Below are 15,090 nucleotides of genomic sequence, written 5' to 3'. Positions count from 1 at the left end.
TGTTACGTGTCAGCCGGTTCCAAGTTCCGAGTAGGCCTAGTCGTCGTGTTGTTCTTCGGCTGAAACTCCAACCAAAGTGCTCCAACGTACACTTTGGCTCGTGTTTATTGCACGAGTCTCTGTGTGTGTGTGTCACTGTGTGTGTGTGTCACTGTGTGTGTGTGTGTGACAGTGTGTCAGTGTGCCGGTGTGTGTGTGTGTGTAGTGTAGTGTCTGCCCGGGTGTGTGTATGTATGTGAGTGTGTACGTGTGTGTGTGTGTGTGACGGTGTGAACGCATGTGTGCGTGCATGTGTGTATCCATGCCATGGCCGGGCGTGCTTGCATGTGATGATGTGTGCGTGTTTATGTCTGTCTCAGTGTCCGTCTGTATGTCGGGTTGTCTTTCTGTTTGCCTTCACGCTCCAAGGTCCTTGTCTACATTTTTATACCGAAATCGCCATTTGACCATTAAAATGCAGAGTCTATTATCTACAATTATCAACAATAGGGGAAGGGCTCCTAATATGGACCGGCTCCTAATATGGACCACCTTCTGTTTTATAACTCATAACTCATAACTCATAACATTTTATTGATCCAACAAAGGAAATTAAATTGGTCATCAGCACATATAGGTCATTAATTAATAATTATAAAAGAATAAGAGAAGAAAATTCATAAAACCCATGATAACAACAAAACAAAAATATCTGAAGTAATATATGTACAACTACAATACCCTTTTTACTTGCACACATGACACACCGACACACATGCATACATACCTACATACATACATACATACATACATACATTCCATGACAAACTAACGGCGCTAGAGCGCTCAAAAAAGTTTTATTCGCTGTATTCACCCTCTCTAGATATTAACTTGCACATGTCAAAACAGTTGCAGAAACAGAAATATCAAAACCGTTACTCGTTAGGCTTTTTCTCTTTTTTTCACTTTTGGCAGCGTTCACTCTAAATTTGCCGCCTAAAACGGACTCGTTTCTGTCCACAGCCAAAGCTTTTATCACACAAAAATTGCTATATATGACAGCTAAAACCGTATTTGTTACATTTTAGCAGTGTTGACCCCAAGTTTCTACTGCAAACAAAAAATAATAGCAAAATCTCAAAGTATGTGCGAGTCCCCTAATATGGACCACCTTCAACAAATCGAAGAAAATAAAAGCTAAAGGCTATTTTCATTAATTCATTAAGAAGCTTGCTGGAAATAACCTATAACTAGCCCTCGAGATTTAAAAAAAATGCAACAAAAAGTCTTCTTTTCGTGGAAGTTGATAATTTGTGAATGAGTGTATGTGCGCCTTGAGTCGCCTGTTGGTGAGATATGTGCGCGTTATAAATATTCGTATTATTATTATTATTATTTCACTTATTTTCACTCTGTTTTTGATAAGCTTCTTTAGTTTCTCGGTGTGCTTCAAATAATGCTCTCATCAACCTGAAACAGATAAATCTAGAGCATATTTTAATTAGGCTGACTTGTACACTAAGTTGTATCATGTTATTTTGAAATATTGGGGGCTTTTTACAGTGATTCGTGAAGGCCGCCTCACTGGTCCATATTAGGCCCCCAGGCTCCTAATATGGACCCTTTGTGACTTTTTCTGTATTTAATTTTTGCTGAATGTGTATCAAAGCTATTTCACTCAGTTGGTAGCGCGCTGGATTTGTATTCACTTGGCCGCTGTCAGCGTGAGTTCGATCCCAGGTTCGGCGGAAATTTATTTCAGAGTCAACTTTGTGTGCAGACTCTCTTCGGTGTCCGAACCCTCCCCCCGTGTACACTACATTGGGTGTGCGCGTTAAAGATCCCACGATTGACAAAAGGGTCTTTCCTGGCAAAATTGCTTAGCCTAGGCACAGTTAATAATTGTCTACCTATACCCGTGTGACTTGGAATAATAGGCCGTGAAAGGTAAATATGCGCCGAAATGGCTCCAATCTACTGGCCGTATAAAATTTCATCTCACACGGCATCACTGCAGAGCGCCTAGAACTGTACCCACGGAATATGCGCGATATAAGCCTCATTGATTGATTGATTGATTAATTAGGCCTAACGGTTAACCTAAGAGAGAAGGACTACCAAACACAAAATGAAACTTCTTCGCAAGAAAACAAGCTAGTCATTCTAAATGGCTAATTATTGTGCATCAGTGATGATGCCACCTCTCACAGAACAAATACATGACTTCAAATGTTGTTGTTTTCACGGCAGAGGAATCTATGAATGTGGGGTTTTTTTCTTGATTTTTTTTTCTTCCTTTTTTCAATTTATAACAAGCAATCACAGTAATCTTTATTGTATTTTCTTTTGCGCTCAATTCTTTTTTACATTACATGTATATATACATATACAGTCCAGTTCGCACCCAATTCTGATTTACTATTGCCGTTTAATTCCATCCTAAAAATGCTTTCATGAGCAATCGCAGAATGCTTGGCGCTACGGTGTCATCAACAGCTGTCTTGTGTTGGCTGGTTTTGGTCGGTGCTGCTGGTGACCCCAAGTTGTTCAGCGCATGGCTCCCTTACTTACTTTTTTTCGTGTTTATCTGGCGCTGAAATACACAAGCAAACAAATACATATAATCAGCATAAATTAGTTCCCTCTAAGTGTATCCGTCTATCTTTTTCTCTGTCTGAATTCCATTGTTTCATTAGAAAAATGAACACATAGAAAGATGGAAGAATACACTGTACAGTATTTGTGTGAAGTACGTGTATAATGAAAGGTATAAATGCAAGCAGATATAGTACAATTATCTATATGGGGTATTAAGTTCAGAATCTCGGGCTACAATAAAAAGCTACAGATATTACTGATGCTGTTGCTGTATTTGTTTTCTTCCACAGCTGGGTGTTCAAAATGTAGGTGAAGGAACATATGTTACCGTCTAACCTGCCCAGTGGCGCCCACCTCTTGATAACGACCACCTGCCCAATATTACAACCACCCCAAAGATACACCACACGTTTTTTCCCTTGCCTTATAATTTCCCTTTCCATAATGACCACCTGTCTTCTTCTTCTTCTTCAGCGTTCCAGAATGTTCTGGTTACGTGTGAGCTCGTTTGCCCGTTTGGGTTCCCCACACTATACTCTGAGAGCATAGTCAGCTCACTCCACTTTCGTTGAGTAGGCATGCTGGGTATTTTCGTGTTTCCATAACCCACCGAACTCCGACATGGATTACAGGATCTTTTCCGTGCGCACTTGGTCTTGTGCTTGCGTGTACACACGAAGAGGGTTAAGTCACTCGCAGGTCTGCACATAAGTTGACCTGGGAGATCGGAAAAATCTCCACTCTTAACCCACCAGGCGGCAGCGACCGGGATTCGAACTCACGACCTCCCGATTAGGAGGCCGACGTCTTGCCACTACACCACTGCGCCAGTCACCACCTGCATGTCTATAATGACTACTTTTCTTTTTTCCCTTGGGTGTTTGTTACAGGCAGGTGCGACTACTATTTCTCTGCTGTCACACTTTTTAATGTAAAGAGAATCTGTTTAGTACTATTGTATTCATTAAAACGTAGAATTGTTTAACCAAATTTATTAAAGTCTTGATCTCAATTTAAAAAAAACTGATTAAAGAACCCCTTGAATACGATATGTGTTTTCCAAATGATATGCAAAGATTCATCAGAGCTACATGTTTCAACTTTGTCAAAAATTTGATGGAATCTGTCAATTTGTGTACCTGGTATGTGCAAGACGTACAGCATTTACAACTAATGTAACTTATAATCTAAGCACCAGTAGGTGTGTTGAAGCACCTTTTTTGTTTGTTTTGTTTGTTCTACCACAGTAAGCTAATTTCTCTGATTTAGATTACTGAAACAATTCTGATTATTATTAATGAAAACAACACACGAATTATATGGGCACACACGAAGTATTACACACACTATTGAGCATTATACTCATTGATCTCTGTCTCTCTGTCTCTGTCTCTGTCTCTGTCTCTCTCTCTGTCTCTCTCTCTCTCTGTCTCTCTCTCTCTCTCTCTCTCTCTCTCTCTGTCTCTCTCTCTCTCTCTCTCTAACACACACACACACACACTACATTAACATATATACATGCATGCACACACATGTCACACAGTTTCACAAACAGATTGCTCTCTCAATCGATCTCTCTCACTCATATATATTACACACACACACACACACACACACACACTGACACACACACACACACACACACACACAACTAGATTAAATACCCTACATCACTGACAGAGCTAACAATTATATACATATCTAAGGTCAGATCATCTGAAATCACATGCATCACGGCAGCACACTGATATCAAAAAGCCAAACAATATTAAGTTTCAACAGAAGAATTGTGCAAAAACATTGACACTCATTCCACTTTCTGACACAGTGCATGTACTTGTATACAGAAACTCACATTGCACAACAGATTACTGTGAAACCCCGCTTTTAAGACCCCCCCCCCCCCCCCCACCATCTTTTTAAGACATCCCTTTTTAGACCTTAAATGATATTAAAGATTTTCTGTTCACAACCTCTGTAAATTAATTTATCCCTGACTGACTATTAGGGTTTAACGTCCTCTTAGACCAACTGGTCTATATTGGTAATACGCTGAAGATATGGTGTGATACTTTGATTCGAACAAGCCCGCTGTGGCTGTCTTCTTCGACACAGCAGCATTGGGTTTGTCTTGTCAAAGTATCGAAATACGATCATGATAATCAGAGACGAGAGATGATGCATGCGTGTCTTCGTGTTTTCCAAGCCCTGAGACTTTCGCTTTGAACGTGGGATCTTTTTCGTGCGCATGTGTGCACACGGGGGTGTTCGGACACCGAAGAGAGTCTGCACAAAGTTGACTCCGAGAAATAAAAATCTCGCCGAACGTGGGGATCGAACCCACGCTGATAGCGACCAACTGGCTACAAAGCCAGCGCGCTACCAACTGAGCTACGTCCCCGCCCTACGTTATCCCTGAGAAGACTTGCATGCATTCACATATTTTTTGTTTATAACCTGTGATTTTTTCCCACCGCTGTGTGGCATTTTATAAAAAATAATAACGTGAAATATACAATGTACATGACTGCATGTATTCATCCTTTCACGCCATGATAATTTTTCAAATTCATCCGTTTATTTTATATATCAAATAACTAATCATTTGTATTACTCCGAAACCTCTGAAAATGTACCCCTTTTAATAGTCACCGGCTCCCTTACAAGATCTGATTGTCTCAGGTTTTTAGAGCTCTTATAAAGAGAGGTTCCACTGTTCCACAGACATTTAGTTCATGAATTCAGAGCATCAACAAACCAACCGAACACTAAAATACTTTGTTTTCTTGAAACAAAGTAACTGTTTTATACACACACAACTAAAAGTTTAAAGGACAAAACGGATAAGAGTTATATATGACTATTTGTGTACCTCAGTGCAGTGCATGGCACCCACATAAAGTCACTACAAATTGGTGCCATTTTTTATGTTTCACTTTTACAACACCCAAACAACTTACTTCTTTTTCAGGCCCTGTGAGAAAACATTGACTAAGTGTTCGGTGAAAGGGTACATTTTTTTTTTAATCTTGAAGTGAAATATAAGGTACGTGTTTAACATACATTTCTTCCCATGTACTCAACCATGCTCACTGCCACACATCTGTCATGAAGCTTAAATTCACACAGAATTAGAGCAGATCATTCTACTAGAAAAATTAATTAACCAACAAAGCAGAAACAATGACAATTACTCGACTCGCCTTCACAGTTACGCGAGCACAGTTTTCATTGCTTCTGTTTTGTAAGTTACTCACTAGTAAGCACTAGTAGTCGTCTGTTCTTGAAGCAATTCAATTGCTGAATGAGCGGTTCTCGGGATATAACGCGAGACAATTAACTCCTGTGATCTTGCCGCGAGGTGGTGCAGTTACCAGCCGAAAGAAAGAAGGGGCATAACCTCACCAGAACTGACCATTGTCTGTTTACCGTATAAAATGCACGACTTACACACAAACTGTTACCAAACCGATATGCTATTTGGGACCAATGCAAGTTTTTTTTCCTTTCTCTTGTGATCTTTCCGCAAGGTGGCGCCTGATCGAGTTACCAGCTGAAAGAAAAAGGGGGCATAACCTCACCAGAACCGCCCATTAAGATCGCATGTTGACAGGATGCAGTGTCAGTTACAAAAATAATAAATCACAAATTTAATCCTCTGATGCTGCACAGACAGCAGCCAGGCTGTTGATATTTCGTATGTGTTCAAGCGTAAGGATGCGCTAATTGTCCCTTGCAAAAGCCTGCAGACCCTGCATTTCTAACGACTGCATGCAGTCGACTCTTTTAATATCAACCAATCATATTTCTTCTTCTTTTTCGTTCATGGGCTGAAACTCCCACGTTCACTCATGTATTAGCACCAGTGGATTTTTACATGTACGACCATTTTTACCACGCCATTCAGGCAGTATAATATATACACCGATTTGGGGGGAAGCGGAAGCTGGGTATTTTTTAGTTTCTATAATCAACTCTCGCAGAACTCTGACATGAGTTACAGGATCTTTTTCCGTGCTACTTAATTGGTCTTGTGCTTGCGTGTACACACAAAGGGGGATATTAGGCACTATAACAGGTCTGCACATAAGTTGACCTGGGAGATCGGAAAAATCTCCACCCTTAACCCACCAGGTGGCCGTGGCCGGGATTTGAACAAACAACCTTCCGATTAAGAGGTCGATGTCTTAATCCCCTGCGCCCGTTTCAATCATGTTAAATTCTTGGTTAGCTAGCACAAAATCATCTCATATATTTATGCAGCCTTGCGTACTTGCAAGGCAAGTGGCTCACGGCAAGCATTTCTTTCCTGTACGAAACGGTCGTTTGGACAAAGATTTGTGGTGGCCGTGCACATGATCATTTACACAGGAAAAACTGTATTTTAAATGTTGAAGTGAAAAATACATTGTAAAAGTTGACAATGTGACATGATTCATATATATATACACCTTGACAGAGAAAAGCAACAACAGTGAAACTTGTTAATAACCCAATTGATTTCAAAACATGCATGGTGAAATAATTAACATGAATTGGAATTATTTAACAAAACAACAATAAATATGTACTCACCAGAAACATGGACAATCAAACATAAGAACATGTACCCGTTTCGACCAGATGTCTTCGTCAGCAAATTAAAGGAGAGGTGACAGAGAAAGAAAGAAAAAAATCAGCGAAGAAGAGGAAATTAAGACAGCTAGTACACCTTACGTTAAACAAAATTTTTTAAAGAACCCTGAGAATTTGTCTGGTCATGGTTCAAGAGTTGGAGAGAGAAACAGAAAGAAAGGGCCGGGGGGGGGGGGGGGGGGGGGGGAGAGATAGGCAAATAAAGAGAGAGAGGAAGAGAGAGAGAGAGATAAAAAGAGAAATAGAACTGAGAGAGAGATGAGGGAGAGAAAAACTATATGGTTAAAAGAAATTTGAAAGAAAATAAATAAAACACAATCAAGGAAAAGAACAATATAAAAAGCCAAAGAGAAGAAACAATTAAGAAACAAAAGAACTAGAAGCTACTGTAACAGAATAGTTATTTGCCAATTTGGGTCTGAAGCAAACAAAAAAGTGAAAACTATAGAAACAATATCAAAGGGTTTCCAAAAGGAAATTAAGATAAAATCTGAAAAGATTGAACTATGTTAATACCCTTTCTTTCTAGGAATTGCTACACAAAGCTACAATAGATACACCTGGCATGCAACTGCACAAAACTTAATTTGTGGAGGCTTTATCAAGTGTTTTAATGCGAAAAGACTTGTTCCTGCCCCTTTCTCTTAATTGAGCTCGCTCTCTTTCTCCTTCAATCCCCCAACCAACCAACCTGAATATTCCTTTAAATCATTTTTCTGTGTTGTTTTTCTTTTTTTCTGTTATCAAACTCTGTACCACACACAAATAGCTCCTTGATGTGATTTGCTTCAGCTGTGAAAAACACAGAACACTTGAGGAAGAAAAGAAGAAGAGAAAAAGAAGCTAACGATCTCGATAATGACTTACGTGGTTCTGAAAGTTTCAGCATGATGGGAGCGATAATCTCTTCAAGCCTATGTCGATGAGAGATGAAATCTTGTGTTGTGGCTTCTTGCATGAGCTCCAGCCACTCCGTATTTTCCTTGCATGATGACACCACTAGGCTCTGGAACAGGTAGGATTCTGTCAGTGTGTGTGTGGGGAGGAGGTGATCGGGAGGGGGGGGGGGGGGCGGAGAAGAAGAGGAGACGGGGAGAGAGGGAGAGAGAGAGAGAGAGTGTGTGTATGTGTGCGCACATGTGTGTGTGTGAGTGTATGTGATCGAGGGGCGAGCGGGCTGCCATGGCTATGCTTTTTATTTCTATGCATCAAAGGGTCGCCCTCATTAAAAAATTGCGCGTTAATATTGGACATTTTGGAATGCTGTGTGCTTTTTTCCTGCAAAATCACTCAACGACATCTGATTTATTTACATTACTAGGGACTTTACTGTGTGTTTTTGCAAGTGTGAATCCACTCTTCGCACTTTCTTTTACCTACATTTTTGTGTCGGCAAGTGAGTGTGACTGTGCAATTAATGTTCACAGTTTCGGCATTGCATGCATAACTTGTATTAGTTTTGTTGTTGTTTTAAACTAAACATAATTGCTGTTTATTCATATTTCTTGGGCAAACTAATTATTACAGTATCATTTTTATAGAGATAATAATCCAACCAACGAAAATGTATAACACACACTGTGACACACCCACATTCTCTTTCTCTCTCTTGATCTCTCACTCTCTCTTTTTGCTAAACTGATATATTCGTTGCAACGTGTATTTCCGTACATTTAGTTTGTTGCCATTTTGAATTGCCTTTTTCATTATCACTGACTCTCTGTCTCTCAAACCTTCTCATCCTTGGTGACTCTGCCTGCACCTTTTTCAGGATCGGTGACAGCCTCGTGACAGATACGGATGGACTCCACGAGGTTGACTTTGGCCTCTGAAAATGTACAATGACATATCATTAAGCCTGTGCATCTGGCGCACACCATGATTGTGTGAGCCTTTCTATTTTCTGGTCAAATTTACTGTAGTGATCTCAGAACTATAAGTCCCAGAGACCAAGTCTCGATATCTCTTGCTTCATTATCCAAAACCACGGATACATGTGTGCATCGATCATTGTCCGAGAGACGCATTTAGCTGTCTAAATATAGCATAAAAAGGTTACAATTATTTATTGTCCACAACACAGTTTGGAACAATTAACTCATTTGTAAAAGGCAAAACAGACCCAAAAAGACTGACAAACAGCCAGACCTTCTCAGTAAAAAGAAAAGCCAGTTGGAGAGAAGGGCTAAGGGTTGAAGATGGCACACAGTGTCTCAATTAGTCCTTGAGAGTTTGCATACTTCATGTGCAGCATGCAGTCTTCAAAAAGCATGTGTGGTGTCACAAAGAATGCATCAAATACACAAGAAACACACATAAGTATGATCGCTGTAAACAAAATAAAGTACAGAGGAGACCCCCTTTTTAACCCTTAGGCTGGTTGTCGCGCTACTTTACGTATATATATGTGAGTGTCACCTGGTTGTCACGACATATGTCGCACTACTAGCTCAGTCTGTTTGGTCAGTTCCGATTACCTCCCATGGATGCGAAAACCTATATGACCGTTTTTCTTTATTTTTCTCTCTGTTAATTCACCAGTGGCTATGTAACATGTGTTACAGAATTGCACCAGTGTAAGGCATGGCTGTTCAAAGGGATTCATTTCTTCTTCTTTAGCTGCAGGCTATTTTTAGCACCCATCCTTTTCCCACAGCAGAAATAACACAGCAGCTAGTAGCTCTCTCTGTGCTATGCAATGAGAAGGTCAATCTCCCAGTATAGCGTGAAAGCAGTTGGGTATAACAGGCAAGCGAGCTTAACAATAACAGTGTGCTGGCTGCAGCTGTTGGTAGCCAAACTATTCCCTCTGCTGGGCTATTTTTAACTCACACTAAAACACAAACTAGGAACAGCCGTGAAGGGTTAAGACTCACAAAAATCTGAGGGAGTCTCAAAATGGGATACTTTTACAGAGGTTACGAACGGCAAGTCTGAGAAAACACGGCCTTAAAAGGGAGGGAGCTTTAAATAAGGGGGGCGGGGTCTTAAAAGCGGGCTTCCATTGTACACCAAAATCTCATCACACTTGCCTGCCCAGTCTAGGTAGTCCACACTCTCTCTCTGGTTATAGCGAGCGGCTGTCTCTCTGGGTCTCTCCCCGTGTTTGTTGCGTTGCTGAAGATTGGCGTTAAACTCCACCAGAGCTTTCAGCACGCCAACCCTTCCCCACGCTGCTCCGTGATGCAAAGGGTAGTAACCTAGAGATGGTTGGATGGTAAGTTTAATTGTATAACCAGTGGTTTGCGTTTTACATGAAAAGAAGATAAAAATGTACAAAAGCAACATTTCATGTAATCAAATCAAAAGTATATACAGTAACCTAGAGAGACAGAGAGAGAAAAGAAACTTGTTTTTGTTTGTCTATTTTTTTTACACTATTCAGCTGAAAAAAAGAAAAAAAGAAAGATAAAATGTGCAAAAGTGACATTTCACGTAATCAAATCAAAAGTATATATACAGTAACTTTTACATGCTAAAAAAAGAAGATAAAATGTACAAAAGCAACATTTCACATAATCAAATCAAAAGTATATATACAGTAACCTAGAGAGAGACGGAGAGAGAAAAAGAAACTTGTTATGGTTTGTCTATTTTTTATACATTATTCAGTATACCTACTCTTTACCAAGCTGCTTCATGATGCAAAGCAAGGGCAGTAAAATATTGTACATTTCCACTTAACATGAAGTCTGTACATGAAATAAATAACATGAAGGCTGTACATGAAATATATTTGTTTGAAACACGCAGAAATTAATGTACAAATCAATTAACGTACACACAAAGAAGTTACATACAATTATCATTTTACCCTCCATAAAGAGAAACATAAGGTGAGACTCAAACTCTCTCTCGATCTCTCCCTCGATCCCTCTCTCTCTCTCCCTCGATCCCTCTCTCTCTCTCTGGTGGAGACCAGTGGAAAATTGGAAAAGACCGCAGCACCAACTATGGCAGGTTAATTTAAGCAAGACAAAATATACTATAATCAGAGACATACATACATCTATGTCTCTGCTATAATTAACTTGATCCGGTTCTAGACTACCTCAGTTTTCTTGAGAAAAGTTTAGCGTTCAAACTTGAAAACGTATGAATTTTGAATGACAATTAATGGGCACTGTCTGACATGTTGCAATGTCAGTTTGAACGGACATGCACTCTCATTCATTTCACTTTGTGTGCATGCACTTTCGGCTTGTAGGTTTCAATATTTGAGTGTTCGACTATCGCTCCCCAAATGCAACCCCACTTTGAATGCCTAAGCAATTAAACCATTCTGACCTCTCTCTCTCTCTCTCTCTCTCTCTCTCTCTCTCTCTCTGACTCTCTCTCTCCCCCCCTCTCTCTCTCTCTCTCTCTCTTTCTCTCTCTCTCTCTCTCTCTCTCTCTCTCTCTCTCTCTCTCTCTCTCTCTCTCTCTCTCTCTCTCTCTCTCTCTCTCTGGTAACCAACCTTTCTCTGTGGTGCTTGTTAAATCTGCACCACGCTTGAGCAGCTCACGGCAGATATCTACACGACCGAAGCTGGCTGCAAGATCAAGGGGGGATTTGCCATCTTCGTCTCTCTCGTTGATTAATTCGTTAATGCTTTCCTTGTACGGATCTGTGTCGTCTTCGAAACTCTTCACTAGACGATCCAAATCATTTTTGTAGATGCAGTGTGTTACAATGGTTGTATCGGGTAGTAAAACTTCCTCCTGGTGTTCTTCTTCCACGGAAGTTTCTGTTTCAGTCGTCATTTTGAGGGGTTCATCCAAAACAAACGCCAGAAGAAAGTTCGTTGATCCAAGAATGGAACAAGCGCCTGTTGCCCCCAAACAAATCCTACCCGAAAGGGCGATATATCGATTCATTTGATTGGTTCGTTTTAACTTCCTGCCGAAGTAACGTTTGCTTGTCGTAAACAGATCTATTGTGCTCTAGAAGAAAAAGAAAGACCGTTACATTTCTGTCTCTTCCTATTACAACCCCTGTACTTTACAAACTTTGAAATAAGTGTTTTGCTGCCAAGTAAATCAGATTCAGTAATGTCGTTCTCTGGTATGCGGTATGGTGAGACATTTAGGAACCTACGCTAATTATGATGACGCGAGCTTCCATTCAAATTAACTTAGGCAACGATGGTTCGATGACGTCATCCAATAGTCACATCACAGAAGGAAATGTACAAATGCTGAACGTAGCCCATTTTAGCTCGACTTATTAGACAGATAGGCTTGAGGAGAATGATAATAACAAAGTTATTAACAGAATGCAGACCTCAATGATCGTGAGAACGCACAATACACCACTAAACAGTTCCGACGTTTACATGGAACAAAGAAGGAAAATCACGTGACCGCACAGACGCCTCTCATTGGCTGCGTCATTTTTTCGAGGAAACAAATCGTCTGCAACACAGCTGTGCGTATGTTCTGCGACTGACGAGTCAGACACTTGTGTTTATTTTGTTGTTTTGTCGATGTAAGTTCAGCGATTATCGATGGCATGTCACTGCCCGATGATTGATTGTGACAACGGAAGCTACCGTCTTCAAAATGGAAAGCTAAACTTTGCAAAATTCAGTCCGACCAGGTTCCACACGAGTCTGTGGCCAACCACCGTTCAGGTAAGCGCAACACTGTAACAGTTCTTGATCAACTTATTTTATTGCCTGACATTCATGCGATTTATTGTTTTTTTCTGCAAATTCCATAGCATGATTACAAAATCGTTTAGCTAGACCTGCATTTATACAGCTTTGAACGTTACAAAAACTGCACTGCAGTGTTTGAATCTGCTGTGCATGAGGTCAAAATATTTGGCTCACTTTCTGTGTCAGTGTTTCCGTTTCTTGTTTTTTTGTTTTACTTCATGTTGTTAGAGCATGGCTGTGATTAAAAAGCAATAAAAATTGCTTTGTAGAGCCATAAATTGTTAAATCTGATATGCATCTGTCTGTTTTCAACAGCTTGCATCCGCATCCAACACACAAGAAGAAACCAGCACAACGAGATTAAAGTGGATTCGACTCATCAGCCGTGTAGACACAACAGCAGACGGAAGGCACAAGCTTTTTTCACCTGCAAAAGATGCAAGGGTTTGTTCTCTACACTTTCTTGATGGCACACCAACTGCAGAGATTTCTTTCCCAACACAAAACTTGGGATACCCTGGATTTCAACACAGAGTAAGTTTTTTTTAAAAATAATTTTCTTGTTATATTTTGTGTGTGTACGCAGTAAAGAAGATGGGAAGGTGTTGAATGTATTTGTTCACACATGCTGCTTCTAGTATCACTATGATGTGTCTGTTCCTTACAGCTTGAGTGATTTAATTGACTTTTCGTCTGTTCGTGTGTTCTGAAATCTGAACAAGAATGAATGTGGGAAGCCAAGCTAAGTTTTATGTGGGTGGTTTGTTTCCAGAGTGCGATTTGATCAACATTAGGAGAGCTCTCCATAGAAGCCAAAGGAACAAAAACAAGTGTACCGGGGAATTCACAGAGGGAGTTCTGTATTGCACTGAAAATGACTACAGTGGGTCCAAATGACCACCTTTATAAGTTGAAGTTGGGGGCATTGAACCCAAACGGACAACATATGTGGAGAACCCTGCATGAAGATGTAATACTACCATAAATACTGACAGAATGAACCCTGTTTGGCAATGTTTCAGACAGCAAGAGTGCTGATAGACATACCCCGACCAAAGCACCGGCTAGGCAGAAGAAAATGGGCAATGCGAGATCTGGAATTCCAGTTTGAGGCGTGCCAGGCCCAAGGATCATCAAGGGAGAGGAATGGTGTGCACAGCTAGTTGATTGCCAGAAAAGTGTGACTCTGGCCCTGAACAAGACCCATTCGCGACGGAAACATTTCTGGGTGCTCTTGTTTTTGCTTATTTCTTGATATTTTTTTGTGTATAAGCAGATGCCAACTTAATGCAGACAGAAAAAATACATGGTTATTCAGAAATCTGATTTCTCGCAGAACATATCATATTGCACTGGTATAGCCACGACTAGTCTCTTCCAATTAAATCATGTTTTTAGTGTCACCCTTTGTAACAAGAAGATGGCAGGAAAAAGTCAACAATTCTAAAAATACAAGAATTTTTAGCGATCAACCAATGAGTATTGACCCTAAACGTTATAGTATAGATGAGATGTTGTTTATGCAACAGAGACGATGATTAGACCTTTAAAGCCATATGTACTCGATGACTATACACGCTAATTGCTTTACCAACAGCTGGAGACATGCTAAATTAAGTTCCCTGCAAAATATTGTGGTCTAGGACCCCTTCAATGTTGAGATATGTTAATTTTCATCTGGATCGTCCTATTTATAGATTTGCCAACAGAGGTAGCGTTGACGCAAGGGAAATAACTCCGCGTCTTTGTTTACATCCAAAGTTTTTGAGACTCTAAAACAAGCTGTAATGCATGTATATGGTCCGCGCATGGCGACATATCGTCATTACATGGTCTTATGGTGTGTTTGACATCGATTATGGGCAAACTACACTTTGTAAACACGGAGCGCGTACATATGCCTTTAAGGATCTAGCCTATCTGTTTCGCTAATATAGGTAGAATAAAGTACATGTCACCAGAGTAGCCAAGAGCAACCTTTAACAATTTACTGGTTTGTTTTCATTTGTTTGAATGTTTCTCTCTTCTTCCTGCGCACAGTCTTCTCTCCATTTCATGTCACCTGTGCATACCATAACATGTTCTGAGAAAAAATGTTTGTTTGGCTCACATTTTGTGTGTGTCTTTATTGATGTTCGTATGATGCAATGAGTATGTCAGAACAAAATCTGAGTTCTCGTACTTTGAAATGGAGAATGAGAGACAAGACAAAGCATTACAGCACAAAGTCAAACATATC

At 40.2% G+C, this 15,090-nt stretch overlaps 1 protein-coding gene and 1 long non-coding RNA gene across 5 annotated transcripts; one reads left to right on the top strand and one right to left on the bottom strand.

Annotated features, from left to right (window-relative positions):
• Positions 1 to 2,202: 2,202 nt before the first annotated feature.
• On the bottom strand, positions 2,203 to 12,063 carry LOC138948644 (ankyrin repeat domain-containing protein 45-like). Of its 4 annotated transcripts, none has more exons than XM_070320215.1 (5): positions 11,670 to 12,063; positions 10,245 to 10,412; positions 8,975 to 9,040; positions 8,080 to 8,218; positions 2,203 to 2,566 (listed from the first exon to the last, which is right to left on the bottom strand). In XM_070320215.1, exons 1-4 carry the CDS (start codon positions 11,953 to 11,955, stop codon positions 8,127 to 8,129), a joined length of 612 nt encoding a protein of 203 aa, XP_070176316.1. In that variant the 5' UTR covers positions 11,956 to 12,063; the 3' UTR covers positions 2,203 to 2,566; positions 8,080 to 8,126. The 4 variants fall into 4 exon arrangements, with proteins under 4 accessions (XP_070176316.1, XP_070176313.1, XP_070176314.1 ...); XM_070320212.1 differs by having other exon boundaries at positions 2,203 to 2,572; positions 8,946 to 9,040; positions 11,670 to 12,062; XM_070320213.1 differs by having other exon boundaries at positions 8,946 to 9,040; positions 11,670 to 12,062.
• A 233-nt stretch (positions 12,064 to 12,296) lies between these two features.
• On the top strand, positions 12,297 to 14,962 carry LOC138948642 (uncharacterized). The gene is made up of 3 exons (XR_011450050.1): positions 12,297 to 12,824; positions 13,167 to 13,385; positions 13,874 to 14,962. It is a non-coding gene; the product is annotated as an uncharacterized lncRNA (long non-coding RNA).
• The last annotated feature ends 128 nt before the right edge of the window (positions 14,963 to 15,090 follow it).

This window comes from Littorina saxatilis, linkage group LG15, assembly GCF_037325665.1.
Source record: "Littorina saxatilis isolate snail1 linkage group LG15, US_GU_Lsax_2.0, whole genome shotgun sequence".
Classification (NCBI taxonomy): domain Eukaryota; kingdom Metazoa; phylum Mollusca; class Gastropoda; order Littorinimorpha; family Littorinidae; genus Littorina; species Littorina saxatilis.
This window is presented reverse-complemented; position numbering and strand designations above follow the sequence as displayed.